The sequence below is a fragment of the Eubalaena glacialis genome, chromosome 13 (assembly GCF_028564815.1).
Source record: "Eubalaena glacialis isolate mEubGla1 chromosome 13, mEubGla1.1.hap2.+ XY, whole genome shotgun sequence".
NCBI lineage: Eukaryota > Metazoa > Chordata > Mammalia > Artiodactyla > Balaenidae > Eubalaena > Eubalaena glacialis.
Genome location: NC_083728.1, coordinates 57471448 through 57489921, shown reverse-complemented (window position 1 = coordinate 57489921; position 18474 = coordinate 57471448). Strand labels below are relative to the sequence as shown.

Genomic DNA, 18474 nt, shown 5'->3' with positions numbered 1-18474 from the left:
ACCCCAGTTCGTGCTGGGGATGGGGGAGCCGAGCCCCTCTTAGTGGTAAGTGTGAGGGGCTGAACCCCAGTTGGTGCTGGGCAGGTGCACTGAGGTTGGGGTTCGACTGAGGAGGGGGCGGTTGGGGGTCGCCTAGCATCGTTTGTGGAGAGAGCCAGAGGCTGCAGGGCATGAAGGTGCAGTTGCGGGAAGGGGAGGGCGTGTTCCCTGACACCGAATTCATTATTGGGAGATTCCTCTTCACAGTCCCTCGACACCTCCCACGGGAACCACGGGCCAGAAATGTCTGACAGCCCCTGGCGGGCCGGCTTCTGTGCCGCCGATGCCTGGGTATCTCCATGCCCGGGTCCCCGCCCGCCCACTGTCTGAGTCCCTCCCCCCGTGGGTCCCGCAGCCTCTGGAAGCCTCTCTCAGGCTCTGCCTGGCGCCGCCGCCGAGTCGGGGCTCAGTGTCCGGCCCCCCGGTGGCTGCTGTCCCTAGCCCCTGGCGGTCGCCGGGGCCGCGGGGTGTCCGCAGAGGCCGGGCCTGAGCCGCGCGGCCCGCACGTGGGGAGGGGGCGTCTCGGGAGGACGGGTCCTAATGTAGGGGCGGAGCCAAGGAGTCGGGCGCGCGGCCGGCGCGGGCGCACCGAGGTCAGCGGCCGCGGAAGGGGGACCCAGGCGTCCGGGAGGCGGCGCCAGGTGCCGCGCCCCCGCCCCGCTCCCGCCGCCGCCGGCCGCCGCCGGCCCCCGCCCCCGGGCCGCCCCCCGCCCGTGACGCGCTCCCCGCCCCCTCCGCGCCGGGAGCCCGAGCCCGAGCCGGAGCCCGAGGACAGCGAGGGGCGCGGGCGGCGGAGGAGGCGGCGGGGGAGGGAGGAGGATGCGGCGGGTGCCGCGGGGCCGCCACCGCCTCTGAGCCGCGCCGAGCGCACGGAGCTCAGCCGCGTCGCTGCGGCCCCGGTCGCGCCATGGGGAAGGAGCAGGAACTGGTGCAGGCGGTGAAGGCGGAGGACGTGGGGACCGCGCAGAGGCTGCTGCAGAGGCCGCGGCCCGGAAAGGCCAGTGAGTGCGGGGGGTACGGGGGGCGCGGGGAGCGGGCGCGAGCCGCGGCGCGCCCTGGGGCCGTCTCCAGCGCCGAGCCCCCCACCCCGCCCGGCGCAGGGCGGGGAGGGGGATGCTGTCGGGTCCCCGGGGGCGGGGCGGGGCCAGCAGCGCCCAGACCCTCCGTCCGCGCCCCCCGCTGCCAGCACTGAAGGAGGGGCTGCGTCGAGCCCGAGCCCCCCAGCGGGCACCTGGCGGCACCCACCTTCCAGGCCGCAGGCATTCGCATCCCTCTCTCCTGCCTCCGTTCCCCTCCCTTCCCGGGCTGCGGGCTGACAGCTGGAGGTCTCTTCTGGGCCTTTAAAGGGCGAGGCGGATTCCCCCCCACGCCATGGAGAGAGGGAGGGGCCTCTTGCGGTAAGGGGAGACCACAGGGCTGACAGTCTCTGTCAGACCCTCTCCCCGCCCCATGTTTAATAACATGCTTAGCAGGGAAGGGGGGGGCAGGACCATGCTGGGGGTGTGGCTGCTCAGGCATGGCCGGCTGGGGGCCATTTACTGAAGGGGGAGCAGAGACCCAAGGTCGCCCAGCCCAGGGCAGGCTGAGTTGGAGGCAGGTGCAGACCCTGGTCCTCTCTGGCTTCCCTGCTGGAAAAGGAGACTGGGGGGGAGGGGGTCTCCCACTGGCCATCCTGAGCTTGTTCTGTGGGGGTCCCAGGGGATGGTTGGAAGCTTGGCGCCCTGATCCCAGCACTCATCCCAGCTCAGCCTGGAGCCTCCCCCGGGGACCCTGGAGATGGATGGATGGGCGTGTGGACAAGCCGCGTGTGTGACTGCGCACGTATGGCCGTGTCAGTGTGTCAGGGCACCTGTGTGGGCGCGGGCAGGCCTCTGCTGGGTAGCTGGTGGGGTCTGGGTGCCCCGACTCCCCATGCCACCCCCTGGGACTGTATGTAAGCCAGGGAGGTACCCTCCCCTCTCTCCAGGGGAGATGCTGAGAACTGAGACAGCCTCTGGGGCAGGTGGGGGTAGGTCCTTGAGCCCCAGGAGGACCCCTCCCACTGCAGCCCCTGCCTGGCCGCTACTATCTGCTCTGTGCAATTAGAGAGCTGCATATCTGTGCCTCGCCAGCACACATACACAGGTGGGCCCTGCCTTCCACACCGGAGGCCCAGGGACGGTCTGCCAGTTAGGGCTGGCTTCAGGGCCTCGGGGTTCAGAAAGGGAGGGCTTTCAGGCAGAGGCAACCTCAGCTGAGCCTCAAAAGCAGGCTCAGGGATTGAGAGGTGAAAGGCAAGGCAAAGTCTTCCACCTAGTGGCCATCCGACCTTGGGCACAGGCATCTCCAGTCTCTGGGCTTCAGTCTCCTCATCTGTAGGATGGGGACGTTTGTGGTCCCTGCCTCATAGCATTGTTGTAAGAACAGTGAGTACACGCATGAAGCCCAGGCACTTAGTAAGTGCTCCGGAAGTGCTAACTGTGGCCATTTCCTAGACAGCCCAGGGCAGTGCGCCGAGGAAGTGGGGGGCATCAGATTTGGGGACTCCTCCCCCCTTCTACTCTGGCCATCCGGGGGAGGTGTGGGGACCTTTACTTTTATCTGTGTCTCCGCCTGATCTCTGCATTTGCCCCTGCATGGCCTGGTCTCCGGATAGGAGAGACACCTGCCCTGGCACCCGAATCTGGGCTCTCTGACTCACAGGGGCGGGCATAATAAATCAGATGGAGAAATCTCTCCATGAATTAGCTCGGTTGTCATGGCAACACTGGCCTGCTTTGGAGTAAGATGTATTTTGATTCAGCAAAGTATAGCTGGAGTTTGGGCCATGGGGTAGGGGGCATCCAGCAGTGCTCCCTGGGGCCCCCAACTCCAGAGGTGTTCCCACAATTCTTGTTTCCACAGTCTCCTCCCTGTGCTGACACCTTCCCTTCACCCCACACCCCAGTGACACCCCAGGCTCTGTCAGCACCCCTATCCCGCCTGAAGGGAGCCTCCACTTACATGCACAGGCACCGTCACCCTTAGCAGTCATCCTTGAAGTGAAGAAGAGACTGCTAGGGAGGGAAAATACTAGGGTGGAGGCTGGTCTTCTGGGGTGCGGGCAGACACCCTGCCCTTCCTTCTGGCCCAACCTCCCCTTTCTTCCATTTCACTGAAGACTACGGCCAGCGCTCCTATGCTTACTCACCTTGGCCCACTAAGAGTTCCCTTCCAGCGTCTGGCTCAGAGCTGCCTGCCCTGGGGGATTTGAGAGGGTGCCTTTCTATGCTGGAGGCCACAGGGCTCAGCCAATCTGAGGTGGGAGCAGAGGAGGCCAAGACCACGTCCCTGTAGGGGACAGATGTGGCTCTGTGGAGGTGGCCTGTGGGTGGCTTCCGTGGATGGAGGAGCATCTGGGCAGAGGGGTGGAGGGAGGCCACAAGGGTAGAGTGGAAAAGGGTCTGGGGTGGGCTCCCCCCAGGGCCTCTGCAGCTGGAGTTTGGAGGTGACTTCACAGGTAGGGGTGGTATCAGGAGAGCAGTTAGAGGGCTGGGGTGATAGGAGACCGGAGCGCCCAAGTCATGGGGGCGGTCAGGGGCAAGGCGTATGCACTATGACTGATGGCAATCCGTAGGACTTAGTGCCCTCGTGGAAAAGGGAAAGGGGCTCCTGGGGCCTTCAGCTTATCCCCACTTGCCCTCCTCTCTCCCACCTACCCAGGCCCCTGAAGCCGTGCTCTGCTCTAGCTTCATTCAGGGCACCTATCTCCATGAGGTGCAGCCCCCCAGCCCCAGGCAGGCTGCAGTTCTGGGACCTTCCCGGGTGTCCAGTGTCCCCATGGGAATTGGGGGTGCTCCAAGACCTCAAGCCTCCCTTCATCCAATTCCAGCACTTTTCCTCTTTGAGGAGACCAGCGGCCAGGAGTGTGGGGGGGGGGGAGATGACCTTAGCAAGATGCTCCTTCTCCTGTGGGGAGTGATCCCCTTCTGAATGGAGACACCCTCTCTCCACTGGTGTCTGTGTCACTTCCTGGGCCTCAACCTCCAGTCCCTCTGAGATTTCAGCACCTGCAGCTGTGACTGGGCGAGCAGGTGGGCCTGGCCTCGGGCTCCACTCCGAGCACCTGGCTCCGCAGCTGCCTGGGCACCCTGGCTGCGGGAGGGAGGAGAGCGAGCTGGCCTGGGAAGTCTTGTGGGGAGAAGCTGAGAACTGGCTACATGGGAACTAAGAAGGGTGGGGGGCAGCAGACATTAGAGTCGGGGGGGCAGAGCCTTCTGGTGGGGGAATGTGCTGAGCGTGGGCTTGAGCAAGGCAGGGGTGCTGGGGGACAGCGATGCCTGGGCTCCCTTCAGCTTCACGACAAGGGACCGTGGCAGGCCCGGCCGCATAATCCACAGAGCCCAGCGCAAAATGAAAATGGGGGGGGGGGTGACTTGTCCAAAAAAATAATAGGACTTCCCTGGTGGTCCAGTGGTTAAGACTCCACGCTTCCACTGCAGCGGGCGCGGGTTCAATCCCTGGTCGGGGAAGTTCTGCATGCCATAAGATGGGGCCAAAAAAAAACCCCAAAAACAAAAACAAAAAATAACAATCTCTCAACAGCAGAGCACCCAGCCAGGTGTGGGGCTCTTCTGAGTGGCTGCACAGGTGACACACTTGAAGCCGACCCTGGCAGGTGGACAGAGTGTGTGGGATGAGGGTACAGTTCAGTCACCAGTTACTGAGCACCGTGTGTGCGCCTGGCACTGTTTTAGCCACCAAGGATACGGCAGTGAGCAAAATAGATAAAAACCATTGTCCTCTTGGAGCTTGTAATTTAGTGATGGAGATGGACAATAAACAAGATAAATGGTGGTATGGGGGCTAAAGAGAAAAATACAACAGACAGGAGATGGGAAGGGGATTACCGTTGTATTTATTATTTATTTTTTATTTTTTGGCCACACCGCACAGCTTGCAGGATCTTAGTTCCCCAACCAGGGACTGAACCTGGGCCATGGCAGTGGAAGTGCCGAGTCCTAACCACTGGACCACCAGGAAACTCCCAGGGGATTACCATTTTAGATGGGGGAGGAGGCTTTGACAAGCAGGTCTTAGATAGAGACTTGAAGGACATGAAGAGGGAATAATGGGGATAATTGAGGGAAGAATGGCTCACACACACACACACACACACACACACACACACACAGCATGTGCAAAGGCCCTGTGGCAGGGGAGACAGGTGTGTTGGAGTGCCATCAAGGAGGCTCAGGTAGCTGGAACAGGGGTGAGGAGGAAGTCGAAGTGAAAGGAGGGCTGCATCATCAGGGCCATTGTCCGGCTTTGGCCTCCAACCCCAGTGAGACAGGAGCAATGGGACCGGACCCATGTTCTAACGGGGTCCCCCTGACCTCAGTGGGTATGGAGGATGGACTGGAGGGGGCAGGGTGGAAGTGGGGATGCCAGGGGGAGGTGATGGCAGTGGTCCTTCGTGGGACGCTGGCCTGGCCCAGGGTGGTGATGATGGTGCTGGTGAGAAAGGGTAGGATTCCAGGTGTGCTTTGAAAGTGTCTTGAAAGTAGAGCCAACAGGATTGACCGATGGAGAAGATATAAGGGCTCAAGAAAGGACCCAGGGCTGCCTCCAAGGTTTTGCCCTGGACCACCACGGGGAAGGAGGGGTGGCACTGCTGCCAACTTAGACAGCCGTTAGCATCAGCCAAGTGTCTGAGGCGGGGGGAAGGGCAGGGGAGTGGAGACGCCTCTCGTCCTGGAGCCTCAGCTCTTCGGCTCTTCAGCAAAGCCCCTCACTGGGGAGGGTGGGGTGGGATTCTTATAGGGCTAGTATTAGGAACTGCCACGTGCTGAGCCGACTCTGTGCCAGACCCTTCATGTGTTGTCTGGAGGCGCCCTTAGGCCTTTGAGGCTGGCCCTGTTAGACCCTTCGAGCTCACAGCCAAGGCCTCAGGGCTAGTGAGGGGCAGAGGGAGGATTTGAATTCAGGCCCGTCTCTGACTCTGTGGGCTTTGTGGGCCATTGGGGGACCCACACCCTACATCCAAAAGCTGAGAACCGAGGCCGGAGCAGCCGGGGCTGCTGTGGGTCACAGAGCGGGCCCTGCAGCAGCCCCTCTGTGACTCGACTCCCTCAGCCCCCTGCCCCCATCCCTGTCCTGAGCCTGGACAAAGGGACTTCTGTCCTGCCAGCCCCTCCCTCACAGAGTGACTGACCCACAAATGGTTTATGTAACCGTGGCCCAGACAGGCAGGGGATTGGCCCGAGTCCGGCTGGACCTGAGCCCACGGGGAGGGCATCGGTGGGCTTCCCTCCTCTGGCAGGCGGCTGGTGGAGGCCAGGACTGGGGAGGCCCTGGGAGGAGACTGGGGCCCCCAAGGGAGGGCTGGAGCCCCTCGGGCTTCAGGCGGACTGACCCTGGGGCCTGCGCATGCCCCCATAGATGAGGGGGCCATTGTAATGTGGTTGCTTGGAGGCACTGGCCCACTTGCCTGCCTCCCCATCCTGCCCTGCCAAATGGGGCTCATCTACACAGGCCAGCCCCGGGGCTGGGAGTTGGGGGAGGCTGAACCCTGGAAATGCAGATCTTCCCCAGAGATACCCCCATTTCCGGGTGTTCCAGCCTTCCTGGGCCACCCCCGGCCCCATCTGGGTCCTTCTGAGAGACAGATTGGGCTGGCTCTCTCCCTCCCACCATTGGCAGGTGCTCAGCCAGCGTCTCAAGGGAGGGGGTTCATGTGCACATGTGTGCGCCTGTGTGGGTGCACAGCCCTGGCTTCTGTTCCCAGGCAGGGACAGGCCCTATGAACCTCCCAATATCTTAGTTCAGTGGGAAACCAAGGGCCAAAAGCTGGTACCTGATGCTGAGTGCTGGAAACAGGGTTGAATGAATGAATGTTTCTAGACTAAAGACCTAGATAGCTTTGGCTCTGAGCCTGCCAGGGAGCTAGCCAGCCGCTCTCTGCCTGCTCTCTGTCTAGAGGGGGCTGAGACCCAGGTAGGCCTCAGTAGGGGCTGGACAGAGCCTCCCTCACCATGTCTCCTTCCCACCCCAGAGCTCCTGGGCTCCACCAAGAAGATCAATGTCAATTTCCAAGACCCAGATGGGTGAGTTCTCAGCCCAGGGAGATGTCAGTCTGGTATGGGGGTCAAGGACTCCTGGGGAAGGCAGGGTTCCCGGCTCCTTGCCCATACATGTCTGTCACCTGTCCCAGCTTTTCTGCCCTGCACCACGCGGCCCTGAATGGCAACACAGAATTGATCACCCTGCTGCTGGAGGCCCAGGCTGCTGTGGACATCAAGGACAACAAAGGCAAGGCCTGTCAGGGACCTCAGAGCCAGAGGCAGGGTGTCAAGGTCAGAAGTGGGGTCCCTGGAAGCCAGGATCGTCCCTCAGCTGAGGTCTCAGCCCCGGGTCTTGGTCTGGGTTGAGGCAGGTTCTCATGGGATCAGCGTCCTAGAAGTCAGGGTTGGGTTCAGGGTCAGGGGCTAGCTCCCAACCGCCCCCCCCTGCCCTCAGGCATGCGGCCGCTACACTATGCGGCCTGGCAGGGCCGGAAGGAGCCCATGAAGCTGGTGCTGAAGGCGGGCTCAGCGGTGAATGTCCCGTCTGATGAGGGCCACATCCCCCTGCACTTGGCAGCCCAGCATGGTCACTACGACGTGGTAAGGACCGCCTCAGGGGTGACAGGGTGCCTGGGGCAGAATGAGCCCGATGGATGCATTGGGCCTGACCATGCCCTGTGGTCCCTGCAGTCTGAGATGCTGCTCCAGCACCAGTCCAACCCGTGCATGGTGGACAACTCGGGGAAGACGCCCCTGGACCTTGCCTGTGAGTTCGGCCGCGTTGGGGTAAGTCTCCCCAGGGAGCTGAGTGGGACTCCAACTTCTTCTCCTGGGGTGGGAGTGGGAGACAAACTGCAGCTCCCCACCCCATTCCTGGGCCCCCCTACTCTGACCCCTCCTTCCAGGTGGTCCAGCTGCTCCTGAGCAGCAACATGTGTGCGGCCTTGCTAGAGCCCCGGCCAGGGGACACCACTGACCCCAATGGCACCAGCCCCCTGCACCTGGCAGCCAAGAATGGCCACATCGACATCATCAGGTATGGCCGTGGGGGGGTGGGCGGGGTAAGGGGCACCCAGCCTTGGGGTTCCTGCTCCTGGCTTGGCAATAAGACAGGAGCAGCCAGGGAGCCGTGGGGATGTGGTCAGGTCTCTGGATACGAAGGATGCCGCAAGCCGCCCACATAAAGGATGCACTGGAGGGGGCTGGGGAGTGGTCTTCTATAGCCCCACAGCCTGTGCCACTTGCTGGGTGACCTTGAGGAGACTCTTAACTTCTCTGAGCCTCAGTTTCCCCATCCTTAAAGTGGCCATCGCAGCACTGCCTACACTAGGATGAGACGAGATAAGAGTGTGAAGGGTTAACACAGGGAGGGGTTGTCGGGGATGTGGGACAGGGTTAGCTCATCCTCAGCCCCCAGGAACTGGAGCCCGGCTTGGGGGTGCTGGGGCAGAGGGCTCTCTGTGCAGGGCCCTGCCTGCTCCTCCTACCTCCCCGTCAGACTCCTCCTCCAAGCTGGCATTGACATTAACCGCCAGACCAAGTCCGGCACGGCCCTGCACGAGGCCGCACTCTGTGGGAAGACGGAAGTGGTTCGGCTGCTGCTCGATGTGAGTTAGGGGCCAGAGGGAGCTGGGGTCAAGTGGGGGTGTAGGGGGCTCCTGAGAGTCCTCACCCTCTGGCACATACAGAACGGGATCAATGCCCACGTGAGGAACACCTACAGCCAGACGGCCCTGGACATCGTGCACCAATTCACCACCTCCCAGGCCAGCAAGGAGATCAAGCAGCTGCTGCGAGGTGGGCCCGGGCGGGGCAGGGGGGCAGGGGTGGGGCCTGGGCCAGGCAGGCTCACAGGACTGGGGGGTCTGCCGCCTCCTGTGTCCCCAGAGGCCTCGGCAGCCCTGCAGGTCCGGGCTACCAAGGATTATTGCAACAATTACGACCTGACCAGCCTCAACGTGAAAGCCGGGGACATTATCACAGTAAGGATAGCCTGGGGCTGCTGGAACAGGGATGAATGGGACCTGGGATGCTCCCCACAACACCCGGCAGCAACTGGGGGGTCTGAGCAGGAGGCCAAGGCCACCCACCCACTTAACATGGAGGGGTGTCTCCCTGAGCGTGCTCCCCCCACCGTATCTGGCCAGGTCCTCGAGCAGCATCCAGACGGCCGGTGGAAGGGCTGTATCCATGACAACAGGACAGGCAATGACCGTGTGGGCTACTTCCCGTCCTCCCTGGGCGAGGCCATCGTCAAGCGAGCAGGTAAGTCCCACCCAGGGATGGGCTCGCGGGCCAGAAGGAAGCAGGTGCATGGCGTTTTGGGTGGCAGAGCAAGGATCGTCAGCTCTAGCCATTGCTAGGTGTGGGGTCCAGAGTGTGTCCTGCCAGCTGTCTCCTCATCAGCGTCCCCTGACCCACTCCTTCATGTATTCAACAGACATTGCATGCCAGGCACTAGGAATAGACGGTATCCCAGATGGACGTCATTCTTGCTCCCAAGGAGCTTGCCCTCGGGGAGGGAGGGGAGAAGGGAACAGTGAAATAAATGTGGAAGGAAACGTACCAACTAGTGACACAGAGATTGCAGATGGAGACCCACTTTAGACAAGTGTGGACAGAGAAGGCCCTGAGAAGTGGGAGAGGCTGGCCACAGGCAGAGCATTCCAGGCAGCAGGAACCACATGTGCAAAGGCACTGAAGCAGGACAGAGTGTGACTGTGTAAGGGTCCAAAGGAGCCCAGTGTGGCTGACTTGGTGATGGAGAGGGAGGGGGCGCAGGATGAGGCCATAGGGCCATGGAATGGCTTCAGATGGGGGACTGGTGTGATTGGTTTACCCCACAGAGAGGATATGGAGATTGACAGGCCAGGTGAGAGGGCAGAGGGGGGCCAGTTAGGAGGTGTGGCCAATCCACCCAAGGTCATCTAGTTCCCTGGGGTGAGGAGCCTGGACCCAGGCTCCTGGGGGCCTCCTCCCTCCCCCTGCTCCCCAGGCACAGAGGGGTTTGCACCCTCCTGCAATTCCCTACTCCCACCTACAGGACCACAGGATAGCCTGGCCTGCGCCCCTCTCTGCCATGCTCTCCTGCTCTCAAATGTCCAAGGTTGGGAAGGGCCTTCTGAGGGTTGCTTAGCTCCTCGGAGACAGGGCAGGAGGAGGCTATACTGACCCCCCAGGAACGTGTGTGTCCGGCCTCTGCTCTGTGCAGACTTGGGGGCCAGGCCAGGGGATGCCCCAGGCCTGGGCCAGTCCAGGATTCAGGGAGACTGTGCTTGGCCCGCAGGTTCCCGAGCAGGTGCCGAACCAAGCCCACCCCAGGGAGGCAGCTCAGCAGGGCCCTCTGCACCCCCCGAGGAGATCTGGGTGCTGAGGAAGCCATTCACAGGTAGGTGGGGGCCTCTGGAGGGTGGTGGCTGTGGCACTTCTGCAAGGCAGCACCTGGGCTCTGCAGGGCTGGCACTAGCTGATGCTGCTCCCTCCTGTTGGCAGGCGGGGACCGCAGTGGCAGCTTGAGCAGTGTGGCCAGTGGCCGGAGCAGCGGGGGCCACACCCTGCACGCAGGCTCTGAAGGGGTCAAGGTAGGTGGGGTGGTGGCAGGACCGGGATGGCCTGTGTCTAGAGCAGCACTGGCCAGCCGGCCTGTCTGGGTTGCAGCTCCTGGCCACGGTGCTCTCCCAGAAGTCTGTCTCCGACTCCAGCCCCGGGGACAGCCCTGTCAAGCCTCCGGAGGGCTCTTCAGGTAAGAGCAAGGACACAGCACTGCTGGCCTGGCCGGGAGGTAGCCCCCGGGCAGCCATTGCCCCACCACACCCTCTCGTCCCTAGGTGCCACCCGGTCCCAGACTCCAGTGACCCATGCCGGGCAGGTCTATGGGGAGCAGCCACCCAAGAAGCTGGAGGCAGCATCAGAGGGCAAGGTACAAGGCCTGGGCCGGCTGCAGGGCGGGGGGGCGCCCAGGGCAGCCTGCCTGGCTTGGCCGCAGTGCGGCCAGGGCCCTAGACAGGCTGGGCCCGTCCTTCTGTTGGTCTGTCAGTCTGTGTGTGTAGCTGTTGTCTCTTGTACGCGCTGTGCGTGTAAGCTAGTGTGTCTAGGAAGTGTGACATGGGTGTGAGGTGAGTGGGGGTTTGTGTGTGGCTGGTGTGATTGTGATGCGGGCACATGTGCGCGTGTGTGTGCGTGTGGAATGGCATGGATGTGAGACGAGACAAGGCGTGTATGTGGGTGAGACAGGTCCTGTGTGCATGCACCTGCGTGCTAGGGTGGGCGTGAGCTGCTGGCTGAGTCCTCCTGCATTCCTCTGGGTAGAGCCCACCTTCCAGGGCGTAGAGGAGCAGCACTAAATTGCCCCGCCTGAGGCCCCATTCCCAGAGCCCCTCACACGGGGCCACACTGCAGGGTGTCCCTGGTCCAGGAATGGGGGGGACGGTCAGGGAGGCCTGTGATGTGGACAGCAGCTGGACCCTCCTGGTGGAGATCACAGAAGGAGGCCGAGGTGCTGGACGATGCTCAAGACAGCGGCACCCAGGACCACAGAGCGAGGAGGAGCACCCGGGCCAGGCTGACGGGGCCTGGCTGCAGACAGCCCAGCGGACAGCAGATTGCGCTGCATGGTCTTCAGCTGAGCAGAGAAGGAGGCGCCGCGGTGGCTGGGGTGCATGCCTGGCGGGGGAGCAGGCGGGCGAGCCTGCAGCGGGTGCCTTGTGTCTTCCAGGGCGCCGAGGCTGTCAGCCAGTGGCTTGCCACATTCCAGCTGCAGCTCTACGCCCCCAACTTCATCAGCGCCGGCTATGACCTGCCCACCATCAGCCGCATGACCCCCGAGGTGAGCTGCCCGAAGGCTGTCTACCAGCTGACCCAGAGATGGGCCCCCAGCCTTCTGCTAATGGGCCTCTCCTCCACCTAGGACCTCACGGCCATCGGGGTCACCAAGCCAGGCCACCGGAAGAAGATCACTGCAGAGATCAGCGGCCTGAGCATCCCCGACTGGCTGCCTGAGCACAAACCTGTAAGGCCCCCTGCACCCCAGTGGCCAGTCCCAGGATGGGCAAACAGACAGACAGACAGCCTGCCTCCCTGGCTACAGCCCACCCCTGCCCTCTGGGGAGTCCAGAGAGAGGAGAGCAGAGGATGACCTCTGTTTGTCGGGGCACTGGGGCCCACCTCCCTGGGGCAGGGGCAGGGGCAGGGGCAGGGGCAGGGGCGGTGGTGACCGCCTCTGAGGGCTGTCAGGGCAAGGGGAGCCTGAAGCCTGGAGAGTCCCCATCTCCACTATGTGCTCCACACTCAGGCGGCCACACAGGGACACCGGAGCCACCCGGCACCCCACAGCACTGCCCATCACACACACACCCAGACACTGCAGGGGGCCGTGGGGATGGGACGTGCTTGCACACACCCAGGCACATGTATGGGGAAGACGCCTGTGCGTGCTTCGGGTACACAGCGCGCGTACGCTAAATACATTCAAGGCGCCCACTGGTGACTGCACACGCTGGCTGACAGCCACACCAGCCGTGGCCCGTGCTGTCACGAACAGGCACTCTGTGGTGGGACAGGCTCTGGGCTGGGAGAAGGTGGGCCCAGGGCCTGTCACATCCATGCTGCCTTTCTGGGCCTTGCGCTGTGCTTCGGGCTCCCACCCGTCTGTGAGGGAGATGCCATGGCCACCGAGAGCCCCAGGGCTGTGGGTTGGTGACAGGTGGGTTTGTGCTCATCCACTCTGCCTCACCCCACTCAGTCAGCGGCTCAGGGGTCCTCCCAGCCAGCACATCTGGGTCCCAGGGGCTTCACTTTGCTTGTGCACCCAAGGGGGGGTGACTGAGTGTGCTGTGTTGGTGCATGAGTGACATCCAGCTGGGAGTGTGGACGGGTGGATGCCATTCAGGGAGCCACCGGTGGTTCTGCGTGAAGACCATCACGGATATTTGCCAGGCGTGTGACGAGGCTGTGTGACGTGTGCCTGATGCTGGTGGGGAAGTGGTGAGAGGGTGTGAGCGTGACTCAGAGGGGTGTCAGTGCCCGTGGATGGCTGGGATGCAGGGTGTGTGTATATGCGTATCTGGTCGGTGGTGCTGTGTGTCTGTGTCCATGACGTGTGTGGTGTGTCCACGTGGATGCTGTCCCCATGGCTGCCTGGGCAGGTGAGGAAGCGCATTCTTCCCCCTCCCCCAAAGGGTATCCTGAGGAGAGAGTCGCCCCTCTGTGTGTGTTTGCATATGTTCGCAAGTGTGTGTGAGCTGGCCTTGGGCTCCTGTCAAGGCTGCACTGTCTCCAAAACTGACGCCTCGGGCCTGTCTGTCTGTCCTTCCGTCTCTCTGTGCCAGGCTGGCCCGGTGCCCTCTCCTCTGACAGCTCTGAGTAATAGGCAGGGTGTGGGCAGCCAGCTCGGGCTGCCCTCTGTGTCCCCTGCTCCGTAGGCTAACCTGGCCGTGTGGTTGTCCATGATTGGCCTGGCTCAGTACTACAAGGTGCTGGTGGACAACGGCTACGAGAACATCGACTTCATCACCGACATCACCTGGGAGGACCTGCAGGAGATCGGCATCACCAAGCTGGGTGAGGCCCCACCCCGCCCCCACTGCCTCCTGGTCCTCGCCACCCTCCCTGGCCTGACCTGCCCCCCGCCCCACGCAGGACACCAGAAGAAGTTGATGCTGGCAGTGAGGAAACTGGCAGAGCTGCAGAAGGCAGAGTACGCCAAGTATGAGGGGGGACCCCTGCGCCGGAAGGTACCACAGTCACTTGAAGTGATGGCCATCGAGTCGCCACCCCCGCCCGAGCCTGCCCCAGCTGACTGCCAGTCTCCTAAGATGACCACCTTCCAGGACAGTGAGCTCAGTGGTGAGCTGCAGGCTGCTCTGACGGGCCCGGCTGAAGGGGCTGCCGCTGCCGCTGCCGCTGCCCCTACTGAGAAGCCCTCCAACCACCTGCCGCCCACCCCAAGGGCCTCCATGCGGCAGGAGCCCAGCCTGGGTGGGCGGGCACGGCACATGAGCAGTTCTCAGGAGCTGCTGGGCGACGGGCCCCCAGGGCCTGGCAGCCCCATGTCACGAAGCCAGGAGTACCTGCTGGAGGAGGGGCCGGCCCCGGGTACCCCCCCCAAGGAGGCCCGGCCCAGCCGCCACGGCCACAGCGTCAAGCGGGCCAGTGTGCCCCCAGTGCCTGGCAAGCCGCGGCAGGTCCTTCCACCAGGTACCAGCCACTTCACGCCCCCCCAGACTCCCACAAAAGCCCGGCCAGGCTCCCCGCAAGCCCTGGGGGGGCCTCATGGCCCAGCCCCAGCCACAGCCAAGGTGAAGCCCACCCCACAGCTGCTGCCACCAATGGAGCGACCCATGTCACCTCGCTCGCTGCCTCAGTCACCCACACACCGTGGCTTTGCCTACGTGCTGCCCCAACCCGTGGAGAGCGAGGCAGGGCCGGCTGCTCCGGGGCCTGCGCCTGCGGCTGTGCCCGTGCCTGTGCCCACACTGTGCCTGCCCCCTGAGGCCGATGTGGAGCCAGGGCGGCCCAAGAAGCGCGCCCACAGCCTGAATCGCTACGCGGCGTCCGACAGCGAGCCGGAGCGGGACGAGCTGCTGGTGCCTGCTACCGCGGGGCCCTACGCCACAGTCCAGCGGCGCGTGGGCCGCAGCCACTCGGTGCGGGCACCCGCTGGCGCTGACAAGAACGTCAACCGCAGCCAGTCGTTTGCTGTGCGGCCGCGAAAGAAGGGCCCCCCCCCACCCCCGCCCAAGCGCTCCAGCTCAGCCATGGCCAGTGCCAACCTGGCTGATGAGTCAGTGCCAGATGCGGAGACCGAGGGGGCTGGGACCGAGGACGGCCGGCTGGGGGTCCGGGCACAGCGCCGGCGGGCTAGTGACCTGGCTGGCAGCGTGGACACAGGAAGCGCTGGCAGCGTGAAGAGCATTGCAGCCATGCTCGAGCTGTCGTCCATTGGGGGTGGAGGCCGGGCAGCCCGCAGGCCCCCTGAGGGCCACCCCATGCTTCGCCCCGCCAGCCCGGAGCCAGGCCGGGTGGCCACGGTGTTGGCCTCGGTGAAGCACAAGGAGGCCATTGGGCCTGACGGCGAGGTGGTGAACCGGCGCCGCACACTGAGTGGGCCTGTCACGGGACTTCTGGCCACTGCTCGCCGGGGTCCGGGAGAGGCAGGGGGGCCTGCAGATCACGGCCACTTTGTGGAAGATGGCGCTACCCGGCAGCGGCCTCGAGGTCCAGCCAAGGGTGAGGCAGGTGTGGAGGGCCCACCACTGGCCAGGGTGGAGGCCAGCGCCACGCTCAAGAGGCGCATCCGAGCCAAGCAGAGCCAGCAGGAGAACGTCAAGTTCATCCTCACTGAGTCCGACACGGTCAAGCGCCGACCCAAGGCCAAGGAGAGGGAGGCAGGTCCCGAGCCTCCCTTACCGCCGCTGTCCGTGTACCAGAATGGAACAGGCACTGTGCGCCGCCGTCCAGCCTCTGAGCAGGCTGGGCCCCCAGAGCTGCCCCCGCCACCGCCACCCGCTGAGCCCCCGCCCTCTGACCTCTTGCACCTGCCCCCACTGCCCCCGCCAGACAGTGATGCCCGGAAGCCAGCCAAGCCACCTGTCTCTCCCAAGCCCATTCTGGCTCAGCCCGTGCCCAAGATCCAGGGCTCGCCCACGCCTGCCTCCAAGAAGGTGCCACTGCCAGGTCCTGGCAGCCCAGGTAGGTTCAGGGAGCCAGCTGGGGAAGGGCCCTCCTCCAGCTCCCCATGCCTTGGTCTGAGGGGTTTTCCACTTCTTGGATTTGATGAAGGCCAGGTGGAGTGGGGTGGGAAAGTATCCTCAGACCCTCTCGTCCATCCACCCACTGGACCACTCCACCAACGAGAGCTGAGACAAGGGTGGATGATCCTTACATTCCTCAGTGAAGGAGACACAGAAACCCATGAATAGCAGCACCTGTGGAAGGAGGACAGGCCCACGATGCTGGAAGGCTAAGGGAGGATTCTGACCTGGCTGTAAAATGACCCAAGCACAGGAGGGAGGGGAGAGACTTCCAGGCAGAAGGATCAGAGGTGCAAAGGCCCTGTGGCATTCAAGCAACGGGAGGGCCGGTGGCTGCAACAGGCCACACCTGGAGGGGAATGGAGGTGGGGGGCGGACCAGGCGGGGTTTGGAAGCAGTGACCCAAGCAGGCCTGCACAGGGAAGCGCGCCCCCTGGCAGCCTCAGGGAGGCCGGGGGGCGGAGGGCTGGAGCTGGAGCCCGGCCGGCAGTGCAAAAGGCGTTATCTCTAATCCCGGGTTCGAGGCAGGGCGCTTGGGCAGGGCTGTGCCGCGATGGGCAGCGCGCGCGCCGCGCGACCTCCCACGCCGGTGCGACTCTCCTCCTCCCCGCAGAGGTGAAGCGTGCGCACGGCACGCCGCCGCCCGTGTCTCCCAAGCCGCCGCCACCGCCCACGGCGCCCAAGCCGGCCAAGGCAGCGGCGGGGCTGCAGTCGGGCAGCGTCAGCCCGTCGCCCTCGCCGGCACGCCAGCCGCCTGCTGCCCTCACCAAGCCCGCCAGCACGCCGCCCTCGCTGAGTGCCAGCCCGGCCAGGCCCCCGTCCCCCGGTGTGCCCGCGCTGCACGTGCCCGCCAAGCCGCCGCGCGCTGCCGCAGCGGCAGCCGGGCCCCCCGCCGCACCCGACGGCGCCTCGCCGGGGGACAGCGCCAGGCAGAAGCTTGAGGAGACTAGCGCGTGCCTGGCGGCCGCGCTGCAAGCTGTAGAAGAGAAGATCCGGCAGGAGGACGCGCAAGGCTCGCGGTAGGTGCAGGACCCGGTCCGGCGTGGGCGTAGGTGGGGATCTGTGCGCCCCCGCGGCGGGTGCACACCTGGAGGCTGCCCTGCGAGGGCGGGGCCGAGTCGCGCCGGGCCCGAGTTGCGCCGGGCACGGCCTGGCGTGGGCAGGGCCCTACGAGCTGCCCCAGCCCCCGACAGAGGCTACTGTGCGTGGGCCGGGGGCGGAGCGGGGCAGATGTCGTGGGGAGGGCGGGGACTGTTCCGGCCCCGCCCCTGAAGGCGGGGGCGTGGCCTCCTCGAGGGGCGGGACTTTGCGCGGAATGGGCGGGACATGGGGGCTGGAAGTTCTGCGCCGACTCAGTCAGTTCACGCTGCGCCCGCCCCCAGCCCTTCGGCCGCCGAGGAGAAGAGCACCGGCAGCATCCTGGACGACATTGGCAGCATGTTTGACGACCTGGCCGACCAGCTGGACGCCATGCTGGAGTGACGCGGCCGCCTAAGTTGGACCCACCCGCGCCGCCTGGGCTCCGGCCCGCACACTGACCTTTACCTCAGGATGGGTACCTCCGGGGGCGGCGCGAGCGGGCAGGGCGGTGGACCAAGGGGGAGGGGCACAGGGGGCAGCCCGCTAGGCGGCCGCGGGCACGAGGCGGGGGTGGGCCGTCCTGTCCAGCCGCCGCACAAGCACAACTCCTGCCCCTGGGCCCAGCTTGGAGGACTGCCTGGTTGGGGGACCCAAGGGCTCTGGGCAGATGCTGCTGCCTCGTGGGTGCCCCCCTTCTTCCTTATCTGCTGCTCCCTGTGCAATAACTGCTGGGCCACCTGCCCACCCACCACCGGGCTCTGCCCGCTGTGGGTGGAGGAGGGGAAACTCCTGAACCCCCTGCCCTGAGTCCAGGTTGGGTCCACCCTGGGAGGCAGCGGGAGGGGGGCAGCTGCTGTAGCCCCCTCCCCAATCTGTGGCAGAGCACAGGCCTATGCCCAGCACAGAACTGCCCATTGGGGACCTCTGCCAGCCACTCCAGCGCAGCACAAGGGGCTGGGGTTGGGCCCCCTGCCCCACTGCACCCCCCCTCCCTGAATATAAGCTATCGAAGAGTATTAATTTATTGGGAATAAGCTGAGGCAGATTTCCCCAGAGAAACAAAAAGGTATAACTTTAACAAATATATATTTAAAGAAAGAAGAAATATTATTGATTCTATAGAAAACCATTTACCAACTGCAAGGACGCTGGAGTCTAGCTCAAGACAAAAGCTGTTAGAGGACCCGGCCATCTGTCTGTCTATCCTTCCCTCCCTCTGTCCAGGAGTGGCCAGACCCCTGGGCCCAGTAGCACAAACAGGAGGCTGGGGTCTGGGGGAGGGGTCTGTGCTCCGCCAGGGCCTCCCCTCTGCTCTCTCTCCTAACTTCTCTGCGTCTGAAGAACTTGAAGGATGTGCCTTGCTCGCCGCTGGGCTGTGTCATCCACGCCGTGGAGACAGTGGGGAGGGCTCTGCCTCTCCCATGGGTGCTGGTGTGAGGGTGCACCTGGGCTTCAGGGGAGCTGTGTGCACGGCGTGGTGAACGTGGGCGCGTCAGTTGGGTGACAGCAGTGGGTGCAGGGCATGCATGCCAGGCTGCGTGTGAGGGTGTGCCCAACCCTCCCTCCTTGGGGCCCTGAGCTGG

At 64.1% G+C, this 18474-nt stretch overlaps 1 protein-coding gene across 1 annotated transcript; it reads left to right on the top strand.

Moving 5' to 3' along the window:
• The first annotated feature begins 875 nt into the window (after positions 1–875).
• CASKIN1 (CASK interacting protein 1) lies at positions 876–17397 on the top strand. Its single transcript, XM_061207904.1, has 20 exons — positions 876–1040; positions 7052–7103; positions 7211–7308; positions 7516–7661; positions 7752–7847; positions 7967–8097; positions 8560–8668; positions 8750–8858; positions 8949–9043; positions 9209–9326; positions 10348–10449; positions 10554–10642; positions 10719–10803; positions 10889–10980; positions 11776–11886; positions 11968–12069; positions 13481–13619; positions 13698–15749; positions 16425–16830; positions 17194–17397. The coding sequence occupies exons 1-20, from the start codon at positions 947–949 to the stop codon at positions 17291–17293; spliced, it is 4326 nt and encodes a 1441-aa protein (XP_061063887.1). The 5' UTR covers positions 876–946; the 3' UTR covers positions 17294–17397.
• The last annotated feature ends 1077 nt before the right edge of the window (positions 17398–18474 follow it).

Coding starts and splice junctions, on each gene's coding strand:
- CASKIN1 (XM_061207904.1), top strand. CDS start 947: ATGGGGAAGGAGCAGGAACTGGTGCAGGCGGTGAAGGCGGAGGACGTG. Junction 8,859..8,948: donor GATCAAGCAGCTGCTGCGAG/GTGGGCCCGGGC, acceptor CTGTGTCCCCAG/AGGCCTCGGCAGCCCTGCAG. Junction 10,450..10,553: donor GCTGAGGAAGCCATTCACAG/GTAGGTGGGGGC, acceptor TCCTGTTGGCAG/GCGGGGACCGCAGTGGCAGC.